Consider the following 23,223-nt stretch of genomic DNA (forward strand, 5'->3'; position numbering starts at 1 on the left):
GGCTACGTACTAAGGCATTTTATAATAATTTTAAAGTGTAGGGGTGAGCACCCCACCAAACTCCCGCTATTGCTCGTAGTACATTGATGCCTTTTTCACATCTTTTGATAATGTGTTCAGAATGAGCAATTCCATTCAGTCGTGTGTCTAAATAAACACCTAAAAATTTAGCTTTAACTGCAAGATTGATTGCTTGACCTTCAAATGAGATGTTGAGGTTCGGGAGGTATCTCTTCCTTGTAAATACCACTGCCTGACATTTTCCCACTGATAGGGACAAGCCATGGTCAGACAGCCACTGGCCTAGATAATACAAAGCAGAATTGATACGACAGGATACTTCCTCTATACTGCCTGAGCTGGGATAGAGGACAATATCATCAGCATATTGTAAAATGGTACAAAAACTAGAAACAGACAATTCGAGGTCGTGGGTATATATGCTATAGAGCAGAGGACTGAGAACAGAGCCTTGAGGGAGGCCTTTCCAGATTAATCTGGGGGGAAGAGAATTATTCTTATGCTTTACCAGAACATATCTGCAAAACAGCAGATTACATATGAAATGAACCATCCTCGAGGGAACACTCAGCTTAAGTAGTTTCTGCCTGAGCACCGGAAGTAGGACATTATCATATGCAGAAGCAATATCAAGAAAAGCACCCACAAGGTACTCTCCTTTTGTAAAGGCTAATCTAATATCTGTTGTTAATACACTGAGACTGTCTGTTGTACTCATACCCTTCCGAAACCCAAATTGGGAGGAGGGGAGAATATTTCTACTTTCCATTAACCATTCCAATCGGTTTTTAAGGAGATGTTCTGTAACTTTAGCTAAAGTAGATGACAAAGCTATGGGTCTATATGAATTTGAATTAAGGGGATTTTTATAAGGTTTAAGGATAGGAATAACAATTTGAGATTTCCAGGAGTTTGGGATAGAACCAGTTTCCAAACATTTATTGATTATTTTAAGGTAATAAATTTTAGCTTTGTCATTTAAGTTAGCCAGGAAAGAATATGGAACGCCATCTTCCCCTGGAGCTGTATCTTTTAGGCCATTGAGAGCAATTTGAAGCTCAGAAAAGGAAAAGGGGGCATCCATTTCATCCGTAGCTGGAGCTGGCGTAGTAGTTAGAAATGAGTCCACATGGGGAACATAAGGTGGAGCTAATTTGTCTGCAAAGTTGTTAAGCCAGTCAGAAGGATTATTTGAGGAAGGATCAACGTGGCTCAGGGAGCGACGGAATCTCCTCATATTTTCCCACACAATGGTGGAGGGTGAACGAGGGCTAAGCGATTCACAGAACTGCGTCCAACTTGCTCTTTTCTTTTTGAAGACTAATCTTTTAATTTTAGCATCTAGTTTTTGGTAACTATTAAAGTTATCCTGAGTCATGCAGGCTGAGTATAATTCTTCTGCAGCAGATCTTTTACCAAATAAATCGCTGCATTCATCATCCCACCAAGGAGAGGAAAGCAGCGGATTTTTCACAGGGTGTTTTTTTGGAATATGGGAATCGGCCGAAGATATAAGAGATTTTAAAAAGAGATCATAGCATACCAGAATGTTTCCATCACTTTCCAAATCGGGCAGAGTGTCTACAATGCAATCAACGGATAGGGCATAATCTTCCCAATTTGCTTTTTTAAGTTTATACTTTAAAAGGGGATCATAGTTAGGGGTAGGTAAGGATTTATTATTTAATGTAACAATTATAGGAAAATGATCACTGCCACAGGTTGACTGTAGCACGTTCCAAGTCAGGCGCGATGCTAGGTTAGCCGAACATAGGGTGAGATCAACCGCTGATTTAGGGTTCCGATTGGGGTATACCCTTCGAGTAGGAGAACCGTCATTGAGGATGCAAAGACTGACATCATCAAGTAAATCAATCAGCAATGGAGAAAACCCGTCACTAGCATGGCACCCCCACATCGTGTGGTGGGTGTTAAAATCACCCATGGCTATGATAGGGCTGGGAAGGGACGACAAGATTGCTTGTAATTCGGGAATAATAGAAGATGAGGGATGAGGAATATACAGAGATACAAAAGATATGTCTAGGGTACGGACAGCAACAGCATTGATCTGTTGACTGTGGGAAGGAAGAGCGATTTGGGTGTAGGGGAGGGAGTGCCGTAGAAATACAGCACTGCCTGCTTACCCATCACTCCTGTCATCCCTCAAACAGGAGAAGCCCGGCACCCGTAATCGTGAACCAGGCCTCAACCATGTCTCCGAGATGGCAAGAATGGTGGGATTATGAAGGTTAATCAGAGAGATTAACTCGTGTTTCTTGGGACGTAAACTTTTACAGTTCCACTGTAGCAGGGTTATTGGGCCCATTTTGGAGTAGTTTAAAAAGTTGGCTTAAGTTTTTGGCAACGTTGGGCGAAAAGGGAATTTCACTACATGGAGCGACAATACTAAGTAGAAATTCGGAGATAAACTCAAGCATTTTACCTTGGGAGGGAGGGTTCTCAACATTGTTGTTGAGAGCGCATCCATTAGGAAGGGATGAGGAGTAATCACCGCCAATAGTCTGAACAGCTTTTTTATCGTAGCCCTTTGCTAGAGGAGCTCGGGGACGAGGAGAGCGGAAAACTGTTTGCCGGTAGGAGGTTTTGGTGGAAGTTACATTAGTAGGAGTAAACATTTCTTTTGTTATCTCAGCATAGGACCTGCGGACAGGAGGAAACTGAGATGATGCTTCAATGTAAGATTTATTATTCTGAGACATGACCATTTTAATAGATTGCTGCCTGGAGAATTCTGGGCAGTCTTTATCAGTAGCAAAATGACTACCAGAGCAGTGTAAACATGTAGATAATTCCTTGATGACCAAACATGAGTCACCTGTATGGGGCTGAGCACATCTGTAGCATCTGGGCTTAGATCTGCAGATTGTTTTAATGTGGCCAAAACGGCAGCAGTTCTGGCACTGTATTGTTGGAAGTTTATATGTTTCAACTGGCAGTGAGGTGTGGTATGAATATACCTTAGCAGGAAGCATTTGCCCCTTGAAGGTTAGGACAACAGATTGGGTAGGCACCCAAGTGATGACACCCTCTGTGACAGATTTTCTGTTCAGTCGCCTTGATTTCAGAACCTCACCACAGCCAGGCGGGAGCTCTAGCGAATCAACAAGCTCGTCCATCGACCAGTCCACGGGAACTCCTTTCACCAGCCCCATTCTGGTTATGTTGCATGTGGGAATTATAGCTCTATATTTGCATAACTTCAAAACTGGACTAACCAGAAAGTTGTTGGCAGCTTGGGCAGAAGTAAACTCTACAGTAATTTTGTTGCGGCCTATATTTTTGACGCCGTCGTGGATAATTGAACCAATTTTGTGTTTGTGCAAGAATTGACCGAAATTGATAGCCCGTAATGACGCTCCAGAGGATGGGTCCTCCACTTCCCGTGAGACTTGGACGATAAAAGGCCCATTATCATCGTCAGAGTATGACTTGGCGCCTTCGGTGAAGGAAGGATGTATGTAAAGGCTTTGAACGGATGGGTTTACCTGAGTAGGATCAGTTATAGTTTTTTTGGCCGCATCAGTTATAGTTTTTATACGTTGGTATCCTCTCCTTGTCGTTTGCGAGACGAGGCTGATGCCCCCGGGTCGGGCGGCTCAGGAGGTGTATCTAGATCCATTTTACTGGAAACACTATAACTACAGACACATAATAAATATTTAACCAACACTAAATACGGTTAGATTTATACGAATATCACCAATGACAACTATTTCTGCTGCTGTGTAAATTCACATAAAACACCGAAATTACACCGGAATCTCACTAACACGTTTTGAAATTGACACAAATTGACAGGCCAAGTTACAATTCAATATAAACAACACCAAATCCTTTTCAAGACGAGTTTACAATAAAATCAAAGAAAAATTTGAATAAACCGCGTCCGCCATGTACGAAGTTTCCCGCCGAACCCCAACGTTCAATTAGAACAATTTCAAAACAAACGTGAAGTTGTCTGACTGACTGACAGTTTCAAGTGTCAAGTGCACCGAACAATGTCAAGTGTCAGTGACATAGACAAATTGAAAGAATATAAATTAAAATATGGTGGATTTCCGTTCCGTTTCACGTGTAATTTAATCTGTGTTGTAATATTAAATGATAATAGAAATAGAATTAAAAATAACTTCGTAGATTCTATGGCAACTATTTGTATATATTTAAAGCCGATATTTTTCAAAATACCGTAAATTGTTAGACATTTTTTTAAATTTAATTTTCAAATTTAGATACGCGAATAATAAACGCCAAAAAAAACAGTAAATTACTTTTTAATGATTTTGGGATTACGATCGAATTATTATATAGTACTGATCCCATTTACTGTTAAAAATAGTTTGCTTTATTTTTTTTAAATTTATATGGTTAATATTCGCCACCATTGCTAGTGGACCCAAAACGCAGACAGACAGACACAGGCAAACAGACACACAGCTAGACAGAAAATAAGCGCGGCTGAGGCTTGGTAATAAGGTCCCGTTATCACCCGTCAGGTGTAGCACCCAAAAAGCGGCTTGTGTATTAAATATTTTACATCTCTATTGTCGCTATATATTTTATCATCTTACAGGTGGAAAAGTATAACATCGTATATGCGGCTTGTAACTACGGGTCGACAGCTCTAGTCACGCGCGCGGGGGAGTTGCTCATGTTTGGCAAGGATACACATCATGTTGATGAGAACGGGGTGATCTCAGAATTGAACGATGTCAGGGTTATACAGGTAGGTTTGACATTACTTTATTTATTTTTATTTTCATAGTTATAATTGACAGAGCAAGCAGTTTCAGTTCAATAAATTACATTTATTGATTTTTACAATGAATAAATGTAAAGATTTTTTTTTGTACAATATTGCATGCTGTAAGGTGGAATTTGGCTGAGCATAGCATCCTTTATTCATTCACAAACCAGCCTTTATTCGCAATAAAGAATTTTGAATTCGAATTTGAATTTTATTCTGCAGGTGGCGCTCGGAAAGGCGCATGCAGTAGCACTCACCAACGAAGGAGAGGTTTTCAGTTTCGGAATTAACAACAAGGGACAATGTGGCAGAGAATTTGGTTACACCAAAGAAAGTAAGTATATTTGAGTAAGTATATTAAGTATATTTATAATAGTTTAATTTGGGCTTCAGAACAAATTACTTTTTATTCTGACGTTACATGGTATAGATAATAAAAATCGACCCTCCTTTTGGTATGGTTAAGTATGGGATATCTTAACTAAAGGTAGAGGCAGCCGAGACTGGAGATTGGGTATCTACAGCATATGTTTTCTTTTGTTTCTAGAGCCATATCGAAGTTCAAGTGCAGGCAGCGGCGGCAAGGAGGAAGCGAGGCTGTGTGCCGGCCCACATTCGTGGACTATGGACTTTTGTCGAGTGTGCGTATTGTGCTGTGAATGTACGGGCTTTGCCGGCGCTTGCCTTTGCGCAACATTGCCCAACAGGTTGCCCGGCGAGTGAGTTATTAGCAATAAGTCAAACTCTATTCTATCTATCTCGTAAGTCTTAACATGGTAACGTGCTTAACTTGGGTGGTAGTACAAGGATATTATATTAATGGGTTTCGATTACAGTTAAGCCGTTGATCGTGATCTTACGTTGGCCAGTCTGAGATAGTAACGCGCTGACTTGGATGGAGTATGTATGTAGGTATGACAGATAAGTTTGCTGAAAATTCGGACGGGTTACTATTTACGAAAGGTTAATACACATAAAAGCGAGGTAGTGCTTGCGTTGTTAATCCTGTGGAGGAAACAATATGAGGGTTTCATTTTATATTGTGCTTAATCTAGTTAAGATGTGCAAGATCATACAACGTGTAACAGAATTACGAAATACTGTTGAAGGCTGCATAAGTAGGTATATTACATAAGGAATCACCCTGTAAACTCAAGTAAAAAAGGCAAACGTTAGAGAAGAGTGGCGACGGGTTGTAATGCGAGCCACAATCCCCAGATGACGACCAGGACCAGTCTGTCAAGACTGTAACGACTAAGAAGGAGACCGACTCACTCGAATGGTTATTTTGTACTGTCACTGAAATACAATGCCAGCATAATATTCTCCCTATGGGCTTCAAATCGTAATTAAAACATTCGGTACTAAATTAAAGTAGTATCGTTCTTTTCACATTGTTTCCGGTAAAAAAGGATGGTACTTTAGGCCGATAGTTTAGTGTTTATTTTTTTGTGGGTTATAGAAAATGCGGGTGTGGTGAAGGCGACTCGGGCTGCACCGTCTGCGGTATTTGTCGAAAATGTGCTGAAGCTTCTACGTCTGGCGCTCCCATGTCGCTACCCGAAGAACCTGGTTGCTCTAATGGTAAAGCGTTATGTTATACTTTGTTATCCAACCACCGTTTTAAAATCTTTAGGATTTCAAACATAAATACTCTTGGTTAGTCGTTATTTTAATAATAACATAATAAGTAGGTTGCTGTAGTTTTTCAGAATTATTTGGATTTATCTAAAGTCAGAGAAATTACCTAAGGTTTTATATCTTTTCTTGTAATATATTTTATTGATACTTATTTTATGTTTTATTAAAATGTTAAAATTATAGAGAGAAATTTGTTACTTTAAATTCGGTAATTTATTTTAATATGCATTAAGATTTCACCTAATGTGCTAAAGATGCCACCTCGCACTCGAAATCGTTCGTGAAAGGTTCATAAGTTGACTGACGCCATCCTAAGAGTCGCAGGGATTCGCTCCCTATCGGTAACGCATCGGCTTTCCTTTCGTGAAGACCGAGTTCGATCCCCGGCACGAACCGGTAAAAATTTAACGGTGAAGGAAAACATCGTACGGAAACCTGCAGGCCTGAGAGTTCTCCATAATGTTCTCAGCGGCGTGTGAAGTCTACCAATTTGCAATTGCTCAGCGTGGTAGACTACGGCCTAAACCATTTTCATTGGAGGACACCTATGCCCTGTAGTGGGCTAATAACGGTTTGATGATGATAGTGTAAGAACAGAGCGCTCAAAACAACGCCAGGGAGTTTATCGTATAATTATACCTAATGATATAGTAATATTAGTATGCAATTGACAAATATCTTGGTATGTCCAGAAGACCCGGCTCAAGGTGAAGCCAGTCACATGGAAGCAGCGCCGGGGATCGCGATTGCTGGAAGTTCAGGGAACGGACCAGATTTAGAACGCGAGACTTTAAAAGTTAACTCACTCTCCCCGGCACGCGTCGTGGTGCCTGGTGGACATCGCATCGTCTCCGTTGCCTGTGGCTTACAACACTCTGTGTTGCTCTCTGAACACGGTTAGTGACGTTTGAAATGCAAATGCATAGACAAAACCAACTTTCCGCTTACACTGTGTACAATTTTTATACGTTACCGTTGAAACTAGTTAGAACTGTCATAAATTAGCCTTGTTAAAACTAGAATTTACTGCTGTTTAGAAAATGTTGAAGAGTTTGGATGGGACACTGATAAGTGCGAAAGCGTTCTTGCGACCCAGTCACCAGATGACCAGAGTGTTTGGTCGGGAGGAGTCCGGCATAACCGGTTCTGAAAAATACCAACATACATTGCAGTAAATTTTAGTTTAACTAGAAAATTCTAGCTGTACCAAAGGCACTCGGTAGAAACTAAAATAAAAATGGATTTTAACTGCATCATATACAAGCAAATTTATTACATTTCTGCTCTCAAACTTGGTAAGGATAAAAACCTCCTATGCCCATCTCTATGATGCAAGCTATATGTCCAATGGTTATGTTGAACATAAATATCAAACAATAATAAAACCAGATACACCATCGCATTTATAACAATTTATATATATGTAAATCTTGAAATAATTGAAATATGTATATTCCTTTTGCTCGATTTGTTCACTCCTATTTTGCCGTCAAAAAATGTTGAAGTACGCGATGTTGATGAATCATTTTGAATGGACTTAGGTGAGGTGTTTACATTCGGATCCAATCAATGGGGTGCTCTGGGCGCTGGTGACATTGCAACACACCATCGAGTAGTACGGGTCAGAGTACCCCGCGCTTCTGCCGTCGCAGCTGGCAGTAACCATACTGCCATACTTACAAGGGACGGCGAACTGTACACCTTCGGAAGTTACCAGGTAACAGAATATTTCAGCATTTTTCTAGGCACAGGCCCTTCTCTCTCTCATAATTGGGAGCTGGAGCTCTCAACGCGGATTATGTTTCGATGTTTCGTTTTAGAGATGCAAATTCTGTAATTCCGTATTGGTATTACAAGACTGTTCATCGCAATTATTAAAGTTTAGATGAATTTGAGCGTTAAAACAAGAGACCATTGTACTGTGATGTTACAAAGTATCTATAGAGATCGGTATAGTTATGCGAATGCAAATGATGTTTTGTCTGTGCTGCTAGCGTACTGGTGTTTTAGTAGTAGGGCTGACTACTTGAGGTTTGCCAGCTTGCGAGACGCGAACTTTTCTGTACTACTTGTTTGTTTGTTTTAATAATTATTGCACAATTAAAAAGTAATATGTACATAGGCGAAACTTAATGCCTCGAGGCATATTCTAACAGGCATATTCTTACCTTTGGTAATTGAGTTTGGTAATCGAGTTTTTATAATTGTACGTAGACAAAATTGTAAAAAAAAAAAAATCGTCAAATCGTCACTTTTACAAAATAATATCATTATGGTATCTAAAGCGTAAATTAATATTCAATATAGTAATTATAGTGTTGTAAAGTTCCTTAATTATATCAAAGTACTTAAATAAAAATGGCAATTATAATGCATTATAAATAACAAAGTTTACGTTTTACTTGCTGTAAGTATACTAAGGATAACAAGAAATAAATAGACACCGCTGTAGAGTGTGATAATGAGTCAATTATGTTGTTCTAACAGAAAGGAGCTCTTGGTCGAGCGCGTCAAGAAGAACCGCGGTCCGATAGAAGCCCTTTGTGGTATGCCACGCCAAGTCGCGTGCCAAGGATCGGTTCTCGGTATGGCTGTCGCGCTGTGTGGGTGAATGCCTCTGGCGATCAGACTTTTGTCCAGGTCTCCCAAGCGATAATTAACACAGATACGCTTTTAAGCGCTACTATCACGGCCAATACGAATACCATAAGTTAGTATTAATTTATATTTTTTACAATAATCATTATTCTTATAGTTTAGTTTTTATTCTTTTAGCCTTGTACATACGCTGGCCATGTATTATTGAAATAAGACAGTGAGAACAAAATTGAAAAGATCCTGATAATTATTTATTTCTGAAATATTTACATTGCCAACTTATAAATACTAAACTTAACAATATGTAATTTTTATTCACAGTTATTTTGCCAAATCAACCGGAACACACTTTTAAATGCGTCACAATAAACAAAAACGATGGTTCTTGCAACGCTTGGACTGGGCCTGAGCAAGTCGACTTTGTGAATACATTGGCCTGTCTAGATCCTTTGTATGATGTATTATGGTGCTACCAACCCCAGATGCGAGTCATGAAATGCTTTAACATAATAGCGTTCGATTCACATAAACTCCAACGTTGTTGTATCAACGATCCCGAAGCTTTCTCGGGTATGGAATTTGATTACCCAAATTACGGGTGTATGAAAAGGTTGGAGGATTTCAGACACTGTGAAAGTTTTGAATGGATCTGTAACGATGAAAATCAGGAGAGAGACAATTTCGCGCTGTCGAGTATGTCGGTTCTTAACCAAGAATTGGCTATTCCTTGTATTTCGGGATGCCAAGTTACTAGAATACATGCGGCACTGCATTTGCTTGGATGCCTCGATTCCCTTACTTATGCTCACGAAAACAAGTAAGTGAAGAGAGAAAGTATTTTATTTTTTTGGTGCTGTTTTCAAATTTATGTTAAGGTAAATGAGATGGGTAAAACTCCTTTTATGTTTGATTTTACCAGTATCCTGTAACTATTTCAAGGCTAGAAGATATCCTTGAAAAAGTTACAAGATAAATTGACGGTAAGTATACATTTCGTGGAAAGGTTTACTAGCTTTTGTTGATATCCCACTGAAATATATCTTTACAATAATATCGATTACGGTCGGTTTTTTCTGTCACCAATTTATATTTAGAGAGTCGATAATCTACATAACATGATCTTACAAATTGCTTTTTCCTGTAGGCTATCGTCGGTGGATTGCAAGCGTGACAATAACATTATTCCGATAGCACCTGCAGTAGAAGACTATGTTACTGTAAGTCGTTTTGAAAACCACGGTGGTGGTTGGGGATATTCCGGACATTCGGTTGAAGCCGTTCGTTTTATGTGTGACACCGATATTTTGCTTGGTAAGTTATTACATAAATCTGCTTATATAAATATTTTCACTTGCCGCGGCATGTGCATTTGTAACGCTTTTTGAAATTTACAAAAATTATAATAATACTACAAACATGTTTAGCAGTGCAAAATGTTTTGGATCGTGATAGCTTTTCTTTTTTCTGTGTTAAAACTTTGAGCAAAATATCATATAATATCTAGGTGGAGTTGGTCTGTACGGAGGCCGAGGCGATTACACGGCAAAGATTCGCATTTACGACATAGGTCCGGATGGTGGTGACCAAGAAGGGGACGGAGAGATGATTTTTGAAACTGAGGAGATTTTTTATGAATGTGCCCCTAAAGATAGATATCCCCTGATGTTTGAAACGACAGTAGTAATAGTGGTAAGTACATTTTTCTCTCACATCGGTGACATCGCAGTGGTTAGCACTGTGGGACTGAGATCGATCCACGCAACGTACCTCCAAATTTTGGAAGCTTTGTGCACAATTAAATATAACTTGCTGTTACGGTAAAGGAAATCAATGCGAGGAATCCTGTATGCTTAAGAGTTCTCCATAAAGCTGTCAAAGGCGTGTGAATTCTTTAAATATGCGCTTGGCCAGCGTGGCGAAATGCGGCCTAAACATTTTTCTTCTAAGTAACTTTCGGCTATGGAAAATTTAAAGATACGTTGTGGTTATATCAGTATATCAGAGTGAGTTGTTATGTTTACTACTTTATTTTCAATATCCTCTTCCATCGAGAGGGTTTGCCCGTAATCACCACGTTGGGCAGACGGTTAGATGGTGATCGTAGTAGCACATAAGACGCTGCTGCCCGTTCTCCGTTATATTCCCTTAGTCGCCCCGTACGACACTCGCGGGAAGATGAGAAGTACGGAAGACTATTCTGATATACCATTACCACACGGTAATACAAATCTATACCTATAATGAATATATATATACCTTTGCAGGCAGGTCGGTGGTATGTGGTATCTGCTGCTATAAATGGACCATCGTCCGATTGTGGAACATCAGGACAGACTATGGTTATAAACGACGATGTATGCTTTCATTTCAAAACTTCCAAAAGGTCTAATAACGGCTCAGATGTCAATGCTGGCCAAATTCCTTGTCTGTTATACAACATTCTGGGGCCTGATCATCCCATGCCTATCAAACATTTGGATCCAGGGGAGCCAGTGGTAGTTTTGAGCAATAATATATCCAGGAAAGTTACAGTATCCTGCTTCCGCTCCGTTATAGGCCTATTGCACTGGAGTTGGAAAACATACAAAGAGATTATCTTGGACACGAATGGCCAAATACCCATAAATTATCAAAAGCTTACTATTATGAAGCATCAAAAGAGATTGGTTTACATCATCAAATCTGGGTTGAGGCTTGTCAGAGCTTTTATCAAGCAAGTGTATCCCCAAAATATAAAGAAGAGGAATTCTCCTGATTATATGTCTTATTTTGATCCCATAGAGGACGTTAAAAATTATATTCAGAGTATAATAGCTGAAGCCATGCCGACATGTGCTATGCTGCCTCGGAGACAAAAGCGTAGTAAAGCGCACAGAGTATGCTATGTGCAGTTCGCACTAGAGTTGACTAATTCTATATTACAAGAAGCACATGAAACATATAACGCTTGTTTCTACGCGTTTTTCCCGACACCGATACTTAAATGGAATCACCTCTGCTATTTATTACGCAATGTCAAGGTAAGTGGGAGGAATAAAATTCCTGAATGAGTGGAAGAAGTACTAAAATTAATAATTGATTCTTTTTTTGCAGGGGGGAAGTGTACCTCCAAATCAAGTTCGAGAGCTAACAGCAACGTGCGCCGCAATGTGTCTCTCGCAGAGTCTCCGTGACGTTTTACAATACATAGTTCCCTTGACTCAGAGACACTCGTCCCCTTACGAAGTGCGTCGATTTGAAGCGCAGGTAAATTACCTTTTATTATTATAATCTATTACAGCAAACTTATTCAACCAACGGAAACTCGACGTCATAGTTTATTGACTACTCTTGTTAGGGAGGCCAAGCGGTGATTTCGTGATGCATTCTAGCGTCTAGGAGACCTATTGGATTGTGAAGGTTAGATGCTTCAAAGAAAACAATGTCTTTGACTTGTGGGGGGAGCGTGTACTGTTTTCAAAACTACCGGATATTAAAAACATATGCGCCCCTCGTCTTTCTTATAAATGAATAATATCAATCTGCCGGTTTGCTTGGTGGGGTTGGCGGTACGAAGGGGTAGAAAAATTACTCGAGCGTGTCAGACATAGAGAACGGCAAACGTCAAGCTATGATAAACACCAGATGAAGGCATCACATTACTGATCGACTTAAATACAAAACATAGACGGGTTTATTGACCAAATAAATGTGAGTTAAATGACTTTGGTTGATGAGTGAACCCTCCAGTAGCTCCTTTTCAGAAGAGTAGTGGTTAGTCTTCTGAATCTTGGACTTTACCAAGAGTCGTGATTTTTTAAAATATTAATTGTGTCTTTGAAATAGGAATAGATCGATTTTTTACTAATCTGAGCCGGTTGCCCTAGACGTTTGAGCTCTGAACCTACAGAACTCCGCCATTCCTTAACCGATTTTATTAATTTTTCTTTCACTGGAAAAGATTTATTATTAGTTTGATTATGCCCACATTTTGTTAAGATCTGTTTAATATTGTTGGAGATACACCCCTCACCGATCGGAAACGTTTCACTTAACACGTAAGGAGGGCATGCGAACATGCCAGGTCAATAACGGCGGCGTGCCCGCTAAGCATCTTATAAAAGAAGTTGCTCACGCATCCGTTTACTGACTTTGATTGCATAGCTCGCTCGAATAATCTTTGTTTCTTCTACTGCCATGGTGATTGAAGCTCCGATAAGTATTTTATGCCCGCGCATACCTTACACCCATATTCTTAGTTCTAACTTCATAATTTCCTCGACTTGACTCAACCTCCCTGAGGTGATTTAGTTGTAATTTTTGACCTTAATTCAAACACATTCCTCATACGAATTAAGTCGGAGTTGAGTTTCCAACTGTCAAATGTAAGGCTGATCTTTCGGCATGATGCATTTACCTCTAGAAAGTTTGAGAGTAACTTTTAGCTAAAATTATGAGCATTATATCATATTAAAAAATGTATTTGTGTAAGTTCATTGAATAATGCCGCGGGGGGTCTCGCGACTTTATTCGCATACCACGTCTGAAAAGTTAATTGTTTTACAAACTTTCGTCCGCTATTATTATATAAATTTACTATTTACTTTACACAAAGAACTCACGAGAGTTAGATATGATAAATCTTTTCACTTCTCTGGCTTAAATTTTAACCCAAAATCGAATTCGAAAATCGGGGTCTCTAACTTCAAAAACATAGGACTTTCATACAAACTTCCGACTCCTGTTATACCACCCTAGATTTGAATAAATTATGATTTTTTTTTTAATTTTCGACACGCAGGTGTTCCTTTCAAGGTAACGAAACTATCTGTTTATTTTAATGTGACCGCTCTCATTTGACTCCGCTATTACACTTAAAGTTGAAAGCCACAGCAAAAATTTCAAATTAGAAATATGAATATGTGGTAACAATGGCCAATATAACAAACGAAACATTGCTCCAAAAAAACCTAATTGTTTGAGTTTTACCTACAGACACAAATTCAATCGAGGATCACCATAATTTCTACAAACTGATAGCTATGAATACCAGACCTAAGGTTCTTTTGAGTCATTCCTTTCCTCGACTCAAATTCAATCGAGTCGAGCCTTTGACGCTATGACTAATAATATGGGTGTTAGTCGATTGCATAGCTATCTTTACTATCTACACTAAAAGTTAACAGTTTGTTTGTATGTCTGGAACTGCCAATCCAATGAAAAAAAACCGCGCTCGGTATGCTATATTGAGGGAATTGTAGACTATTCAGCACTATGCTGCGATCTGTAGTTACTTTTATTTATTCTCTTTTATTTTTAACGATAAAAGGGAGTTTTTTTTTTACTTTGTGTCTCTCAGGTTTTCAGGGCAACGGTAATTAATATTAGACTGAGCAATAGCCATATACCTACCTCAATAACTGCATTATTGATGAAGTGGTTATCATGTTCGACCACGGATCACGAGGTTCTGAGTTTGATTCCCGAGTCGGCCAAAGTTTTGATGTTAGATTTTTCGGTTCAGAAATTATCAGAACTAGCTAGAAGTTAGGATTGTAACTTTATCCCATTACCTTGCCTCGTAAAAGACGTTAAGCTGTTGCTCCTGGTTATCATCACCAACATGACGATATAATCGCTAAATGCCTGCGTTGGAATTGCATGGTGGGTCTTAGCTCTAAAACTATGTCGATATTTTATCTTCTATACTAAACTTTCTAAAACATAATTTTCAATAAATTGTTTTTATTGTTAATGATATTGTCTATATTGGCACTTATCATCTTTTAAATAATATTTAACGTACCTTTATACCAGCTATTTGACGGTCGATTGGCGCCTTGGGCAGTGACCCTGTATTCTGTTCGACACCCACAGCTGGAGAATGTTTGTGTTGTGATGAACGTGAATGATTTTCAATGCGTTTATCTGTATATTAGAAGTATTTATGCATAATATTCATAAATATTCATTAGTTGTCTTAAGACCCATAACACAAGCTACGTTTACTTTGTTGCTAGATGGTGATGTGTGCATTATCGCGATATATTTATATGTATTTATGATAAATACATCTTAAGAAAAATAATTTTAACGCTCCGTTAGTAGAATAAACTCTTGTTAGCGCTTGGTGGGACACTTGATGACCTTAAGCAACTCACCGTCTAAGCACTTAACGAGTCGTCAAAGCAACAAACAGCGACTGGTGGTATCAGTTAGCGTATTAATAAAGCATTGCTCAAAAATTACATCTCGCTATTTCTCGTAGGCGAGAGATATTTAGAGGTAAGACCCTCTACGTTGCACCAATGCGAGTACGTGGGATTGAACCTCGGAGTTCATGACCCATAGTCGAACATGTTAACCACGATCAGCCAACGAGGGAGTTTAAAAATACCAAATCGAAACCAAACGTTCTAATGACATCTGTTTAACTCTAGTCAATGAAAGACATACCGTGCAAATCAGCAACGGTACCACGATCATCACACTCGCAAAAACCGCCACCTATTCCGCCGAGAGCAAAGGAAAAGGTAAATACATCAATAGTGTGAATACCCGACTGTATATACGTATATTTCTTTTATATATCATTGCTTCGTATCTTCCAAACGGCTGGATAGATTTCGACAATCAAGGTATCTTTTTATTCGTCTTAAAACCCAAGAGTCCGTAGATAGATGTTTAAAAGATAAAACATAATGGCGAAATTTTTGGTCCGAAATAGCAAAACGTTTATAACTAAAGATTACCTATTGAGTAGGTTATCAAAATAAAGAAAACTAAAAGGCTATCTCTTACCTTTTAGTTTTCTTTAGGGTACAATTTTCACAATCAGGAATGATAATTATATAAAATACCTACTTAAATAGTAGCATAAAAATGGGTTCATGCGAATAGATATAAAATCCATAGCTCAAACATGTTTAAAGCGAAAAAAAATTAATATTTATGTTTATTTATCATTATTGATTGCTAGAAGGTTAGACTGCAGGTATGTCGGCTTGCATGTGCCACTTCTAATGGAATGGAGCAGCATTGACAGGCATACATCCAGGATAATCTATACTTCTAATTAAGTTTTGAAAATAAGTTGAAATAAGTGCTAACAAAATGAGCCTATATGAAGCTCAAAATAAAACTATTGTTATTAAAATGTGGATTTTTAATGGTTTCCGCTTTTTTACGCTTAAAGATTAAAGATTTATAATTGCCTAAAAATGTCTAAAAGTTGCCCATTTTCATGACAGATTCAAGTTCACGAAGATGAATTCTTGGATTGGCATTTACTGGACGTAGTGCCAAGGCTGTTGGATGTGACAATGAAACCTATCAAGCTGCAATTAGAGCAAAGACAGTGTGGTCCGGCACATGACCACGGGGAGCTTCAAATGCGGGAGAGGCTGGCTGAACATTGCAGTAAACTGACCGCACGCTTTATTGCGGAGATGTCTTACAGTGCTCTAGTGTGCAGGGTATGTAACTCTATATTATTATTTATCTTACTGTTACATAATGAGTGTCATTTTATCTGTAGTAGTATTTTTATATATGAGGCTTGTTCAGACGAATGATCTTAATATATATTTTTAGTAGTGGTAGAGCTTTTTGTGACCTCGTCGCCGCTAAGCAGCGTTGTTGCAATTCTGCGTTCCGGTGAAGGGCATGGTTGTTGGTGTAGTTACGCTTCAGGTTGATGAGCACAAAGCGGCACTTTGCATGACCTGTTCCTAGCATGCCGTGCTAAGTATAGCTCATAGGCGATGGTGATAATTTGTCCGTGAATTATAACTACAAAAAAAATATATATTTATATCTGTGTGTCTCTTAAACGGCTGGACCGATTTGGATGAAACTTTGTGTGTATATCTAAATGGTTCTCTGTCCGGTTACTCTTTTGCCCTATAAAGCAGAAATTGATTCAGAAGTTAATAAAAAATACAAATATTTAACATATTGTTTACATAAGAGTGTGCCAGGAAACTCCAAAGTGTTAAATAAAATAAATAAAAAAAAATTTAAACACCGACTGTAAAAATATAATAATAAAAGACCAAAACATGATTGAGAATTGAAAATGGGATAAATCGTAAGTTATAAACGAAGTTAACTCTACTTCGGTATAACATACTATTTTATGAACTGAAAACTTAGTAAAATACCAGCATTAGGTTTAGTTATTCAACAGGCGGGATTGCAAATTATAAGGCGAAAGAAAATTAATGGGTTCCGCTTTTTAACTAATGCTTTTATTTTTAATTATTCTATGTCAACATCTAAGCGTTGCCTATTTTTTGATAACAGACTCAAGCTCACGAAGATCAATCGAGCTTCTCGGAATGGCATTTAATAGATGTAGTGCCCGAACTGTTGGACGCTAAAGTCGGCCCGATCAAGCTGCAATTAGGGCAAAGGCAGTGTGCGCCGGCGCATGAACAAGGGGAGCTGCAAATGCAGGAGAGGCTGGCTGTACCTATATTAGCTATTTATGCTACTATTACATAATGAGGGTCATTTTAACTCGAGTGCTATTTTTTGTATGTGGCTTGTCAAGTATCAGATTGCGAGAGCACATGAGTTAAAATAACTAACTAGTTACGTTCAGGAGAATGATCTTAATATAATATATATGATTCTTCTGTACGTGTTAGTCACCTTATTCCTTTGGGGCTAGGCCGATTTGGCTGATATTTTTTGTTTATATTTTAATGGGGTTCTGGACAGTTTAAAAGCACAATTAGACCCGTAGGTGGCGCTCCTTTACCGGTCGGGACTGATAAAGATATGAGTCAAGGGCGTGTGAAGTCTACCATTCTCATTTTGAGAGGAAACCAGTGCTCTGTAGTGGGCATATAATTGGTTGACGATGATGAATCTGAATCACAAAGGGGTTCGAAGATTAGTGGTCTTTGACCGATCGCCTTTTTAATATTTTTCAAAAGTGCAGTCTGCTATTGGTTTATCGATTGAGAATACCTAAATGATTAAAAAATATAATAAGTAATTTTGTCATAACATCGGCAGTTATAACGATATGATTGATTTTAGTTCTAATACTTATCTGAAGTTGAATTTAATGTAATAAAACACACATATGGAAAGAAAAAATATATAGAATATAATTAAAAATGTAATATTAAATTATAAATCAAATAGTACGCGGTGTCTTTTTAGAAGTTGTTGTGAAATAGCGTTCGATTGGTCAGTACTAGAGGTTCTGACCAATCCAACCTTATCTTTCCCAAATTCCCTAAGCTTTACCATACCCTATATAAAAGCTAAAAAGACGACACGTAAGTCTAGAGTGTACGTCTTTTTGTCTTTAATATTGGATTGATTAAAATAGATTTTTAGTATTAACCTATCAGTGTGTGACAGAAACGTAAAACAAATTATTTTTGAAATACAACTAAGGGATTTTAGTTTGAAGATAAACTGAATGCAATACATTGTTATAGTTAGATCTTGGATATCAAAATTGTCTGAACCTAGGACTAATACACAAAATGACTTATGATGTGTGTGCTTTAGCGATTTTTAAACGTTTGAAAGTGCGACAACGATTTCGAAAAAAATCCAAAACGGAGGCTGGTCATAGGCCACCGTCCATACAAAAATTTTCGAACCCCTTTGCGGCTCAAATAAATAGAACGTAATAAAAATTACGGATTATTATTTTGATCTTGTAGTGGCAAACAAGACGATTTAATGGGTTTATAGTTTATATGGCTGTATAGGTATCGACCTTTGCCTTAATTTATTAGGATTCTAACTACAAACTGAGAGATATAAAGAAATGGCGGCATTTCGATTCTACTAATAAATTCATAATTAGAATATTTTTATACCGAAACTATTTTTCATTCCTCTAAATGCAGTTAGTGTTAACTTTCTATAACTACTATTTCTTTACGGTATAAACGTAATGAAAAGTTACACATATTCTACAGATAAAGCGGTTAGGTGATGCATAGCTACCACCAGGGCTCGGAAACCGGAAATAAAATCAAACCGATCTCGTTCATTAACTCCAGTATTGGAATTATTTCGGTTAAGGTTTCGGTTTCGTTTTTAACCGGTTAAACTGAAAAACCGTTTTTTTTATTTCACTCAATCGATTAAAATTAACCGGTTTTACAAACTTTAATTTCAGTCTTTTTGTGCTTTTCTGCGCGCGTTGCTATGAGTACGAGTAATCTGAAGCGGCAGGACGTTCAAATGGTCATAAGTTATTCTATGCACAACTTTTTTTATATTGCTTGCTTTTTCTTTGAAATTAATCGAGTGTCATACCTAAGCACCTATGTAATTTTTATTCCTAAAATTAAGTGCTCGCGACATAAACCGGTTAATTTAGGTTTAATAAACGTTATGAAATCGTTCGCTCAATTAGAACTGTAACCTATCATTCGGTTATCATTCACATTTCGGTTCGTTCAATCATTTGAACATTAAAATAAACCGGTTATTAACCAAAATTTTCCAGTAAATTGTAACCGGTTCCGGGTCCTGTGGCTACCACTATAATTAATATTCCATACAGACGTTTACTAAAGTTGATTAACCAGTTCCGTGCATCGTAGACGCAACCCGGCACTACAGCCAACCAATTTATTTATTACTACCCTGGTGTGGGTGCCGTTTTATACCACAGACGCTTCCACCACGAATTTATATACATATAATTAATGCACGAAATACCCTGTACGTAAGTTATTTTTTTGAAACCTTAGATTGTATTCTGAGTATGTATTTTTATGATTAATACAGGAAGATTACGATACCAAGACTGTGAAGCACTTGGTGACAGCGTGCCGTTTTATGCGCATAAACTCAACGCGCACTTGGAGTACAGGCAACGGAAGTCCGGATGCGATCTGTTTCACGGTCGACCGTGCCGGCGTCGCTCTCGTCGGCGCATGCGTCTATTCAGGCCCTGGACATTACGAATATATCATCGAACTGCTGTGCGACGTATGTATTATTTTGTTTACATACTCATCGACTCGACCCGGCTTTTTGAATTTACTGCCTTTGATTACATCAACATCATCATCATCACCATCATCATCACCATCAGCATCACCATCAGCATCACCACCGGCATCACCACCAGCATCACCACCACCACCACCACCAAGGTTACCATCACCATATGTTTCTATTAAAGCTTAGGCATCAGTTCAGAAATTATTATATCCAAATATACTCCTAAAGGGGTAAACAGGCTTTGGAAGTATATTACGCATGTTCGCATTTAGGTTACTAATTATCAATAAAAAATAAACACATCAACTTTTATTTTAGATATCACTTTTTAGGGGTTATAAAATATGGGATGCATATATTTTGTTATTACTAAGTCTACAAACCGGAAATATAGAAAATAGGTTTCTTTTAAAGCCTCAGTTAAGAAAATATTTTATCCCAATCTACCTCTAAACGAGTAACCAGATAGCATATCAATCGCGGTACTGATTTTGAGGTTCTGCTGGAGATATGCGTAGGCGGTATCGGGTTTCTTCTAATTTCAGGGCAAATCATAATTTTAACGTGGACAGAGTCGCGGGCAACAGATAGTTTTTTTTTATAAACAACTATCGGTACCTAGCAACTTCGTCTGCGTTCGAGTCAACCTTAGGATATAGACAAGCTGTCGCGGAGTTTTTTTCAGAAATTTTAGAGGAACAAATCCGTCATACATTGTTCTGGTGTAACTTTAACCGATTGCGCATCGCACGCATTGGAAGCTTCCAAAGAGAGAAATCTCAAATTTTTTCCGTGTTAGCAACATTTTTCTCCGACGGTCGTAGCTTGTTGTTATATAACCTTCCTCGATAAATGGACTTTAATTTAATAATATTCAAAATCGGTTCAGTAGATTCAGAAAATACCCCCAACCGCACATACATCTTATAGATATTAAGTACCTATTTATTTTTGTAGCTGACTTTTCCTTACACAATACGAAATAATTTTGTTTGAATGAGACGCGAAAACAATTACATTTTATTATAAACCATCTGTAAAAGTTTATTTAAACGAATTTGAAAATCGCATCAAGATCCGTGGCGTATTTCAGTAAAAGTACGCTGATAAGCAGACGAATGCGAAAATCGACTTATTTTATACTACGAGGAGACATGAACTACTCATTCAAAAAACTTGCATGTTTGAAGTTACTGAGTAATAATGCTATAAACAGTAATGTAATACCACAGTATAAAGGCTATTGAGGAAGCGTTTTTAGTGAGGGCAGGAAGCGGTTTACTGTGGAACTAAAAGTTCCACAGTAAACCGCTTCCTGTCCTTCGTGAGGGACGAGAAACCTCTGGTACGACTATGTTTGTATCAAACTCTTGTGGTAATAAATAGCATTCAGAGCAAAAAAATACATAGTATTATATCATTGCGCGATCTAATTTCATTATCATAATGGCAACTAATGAGAAGTGCGCTGCTGAACAATACGGCTTTTGTCGGTTTTAAATACCACTGGCTTGTGTCGCTTGGGTCCAGCGACTCCTGCGAATCGTTCGATGTTATCCATCTACCTGGTCGGTGCTTAACCAACGCTGCTTTTACGTTGTTATTTGTTTGTACTGGGAGTATTTTCAAGATATATTTATTTTTATAAATGAATAAGAAATACTTAATGTATGATAGGATTCATATATTTTGTACCTATAAGATTGACAACTTCAAAAAATAATGCTCCTTACCAATTCATATATTATCAAACGACTTCACATAGTCTGAGAAATACTAAAATAAATAAACAAACTTTTAACATATAACAAATTAAATATATCTATACAGAATAAACCGATTACCGATTATTTTAAGGTGGCTCATGCTAGCTATTTAAACTTTCTTCATTTTAATGATTAAAAAGTCAGTGGTCTAGTTCCTTAGGAATTTGATATTTCAATCAAAATTTATAATTGCTGAAAATCACTCCCTGAACAGCTTGATCATAAATGAAACCATGAGTGCGAGAGGGGGTACCTAATATATCTAGCTACCTATAACATTACATTTCCACCGCATTACATGACCATACCATGCCAGTCTATTACTTATCATATTTGTTGTCAATAAGCACTACTGTACTACATGCACAATTTACAACATACATATTAATTAAACAAAACCTCTCAGACTAATGTAACACATCCGACTAATCTCAAAACTAGCAAGAGCTCAAAGAACCTTGACAGACCAAAGGACTCTTACGTTAATTAGCTTTTGGAAGTTGTCTCTGCTCTAGATTTCAATTATAAAGTTCGCTTTCATAAAGTTGTAAATTAAATGTAGGTTCATATGCAACTAAAGTATGCAGTTTCATTACAAGCTATTTCAAAAAGGATACTAAACTACTTACTCTACAAGAAGTTTTAATTAAAGTGAATAGAAACTAAATGCAGTGTAGCGTACCGAATTTAGAAAACTTTAGTAATCTAATTAATACTTTCTGTGCCGGTACCGAGTAGTCAGATAATCAGTACATATCGTATCACATCCTTTGCTAGAAATAATTGCACACCTTTCCTGGAAAGTCAGAACAACTTCTCTCGTAAAAAAATTTAAGAGCTCAGCAACGCTAGCACTCTAGTAGGCAATCTAAGTTTATTGCAAGTGTATTTACTTTTCATCGCCTTGGTTAATTGTTTTTCATCAATTGTCGATCGTTGTTGTGATTCAATTAAAATGGATTTCTGCAGTACCTTTCGCAATCTCGTATGGTTAGGTTTCATATTATGTATATTTGTTTAAGATTGATAGGTTGCGTTTAATTGTGCAAACTTACAGCCATGTTGTTATTGACTCGACATACAACTACATGAATGTTGAGAATTGTGCGAGTAAAATTTAATGGAATCCATGTAAATAAAATACACGAATTATTTTATAAACCGCTTTTCCTTACATCTCGGATTCATAGTGTAATGCTATGAAGAATAGCACATTTTCAATCTCGTTGGAATGAAATGCGCTGATAACAATATATGTAAGAAATATCCTAATTATTTTTTTAGTTATGCCTATGGTATAGTAGGCACGTTATAAAAGCACGTGAGGGTGAATTTTTCCGAAAGCTTTCATTCATTTATTTATGCTAATGCTCATGTACATGACAAACATTATCTGACAACGTGATTAGTTAGAGAATTGCTAAAGGGTTACTTTTTAGTCATTGTTTAACACATTTC

At 37.7% G+C, this 23,223-nt stretch overlaps 1 protein-coding gene across 1 annotated transcript in view; it reads left to right on the forward strand.

The window, feature by feature from the left end:
* Positions 1–23,223, forward strand: part of LOC120636431 (E3 ubiquitin-protein ligase highwire) — a 149,254-nt gene that overhangs the window by 10,010 nt on the left and 116,021 nt on the right. The window contains exons 11-26 of the mRNA XM_039907906.1: positions 4,619–4,771; positions 5,015–5,126; positions 5,340–5,511; positions 6,255–6,376; positions 7,126–7,329; positions 7,975–8,150; positions 8,921–9,143; positions 9,353–9,848; positions 10,176–10,342; positions 10,536–10,720; positions 11,296–12,051; positions 12,125–12,277; positions 15,451–15,543; positions 16,261–16,485; positions 17,315–17,479; positions 19,781–19,984. Coding sequence (XP_039763840.1) covers positions 4,619–4,771; positions 5,015–5,126; positions 5,340–5,511; positions 6,255–6,376; positions 7,126–7,329; positions 7,975–8,150; positions 8,921–9,143; positions 9,353–9,848; positions 10,176–10,342; positions 10,536–10,720; positions 11,296–12,051; positions 12,125–12,277; positions 15,451–15,543; positions 16,261–16,485; positions 17,315–17,479; positions 19,781–19,984 — 3,606 coding nt within the window. The remainder of the gene's footprint in view (positions 1–4,618; positions 4,772–5,014; positions 5,127–5,339; positions 5,512–6,254; positions 6,377–7,125; positions 7,330–7,974; positions 8,151–8,920; positions 9,144–9,352; positions 9,849–10,175; positions 10,343–10,535; positions 10,721–11,295; positions 12,052–12,124; positions 12,278–15,450; positions 15,544–16,260; positions 16,486–17,314; positions 17,480–19,780; positions 19,985–23,223) is intronic.

The sequence above is a fragment of the Pararge aegeria genome, chromosome Z (assembly GCF_905163445.1).
Source record: "Pararge aegeria chromosome Z, ilParAegt1.1, whole genome shotgun sequence".
In the NCBI taxonomy this organism is placed as follows: Eukaryota; Metazoa; Arthropoda; class Insecta; order Lepidoptera; family Nymphalidae; genus Pararge; species Pararge aegeria.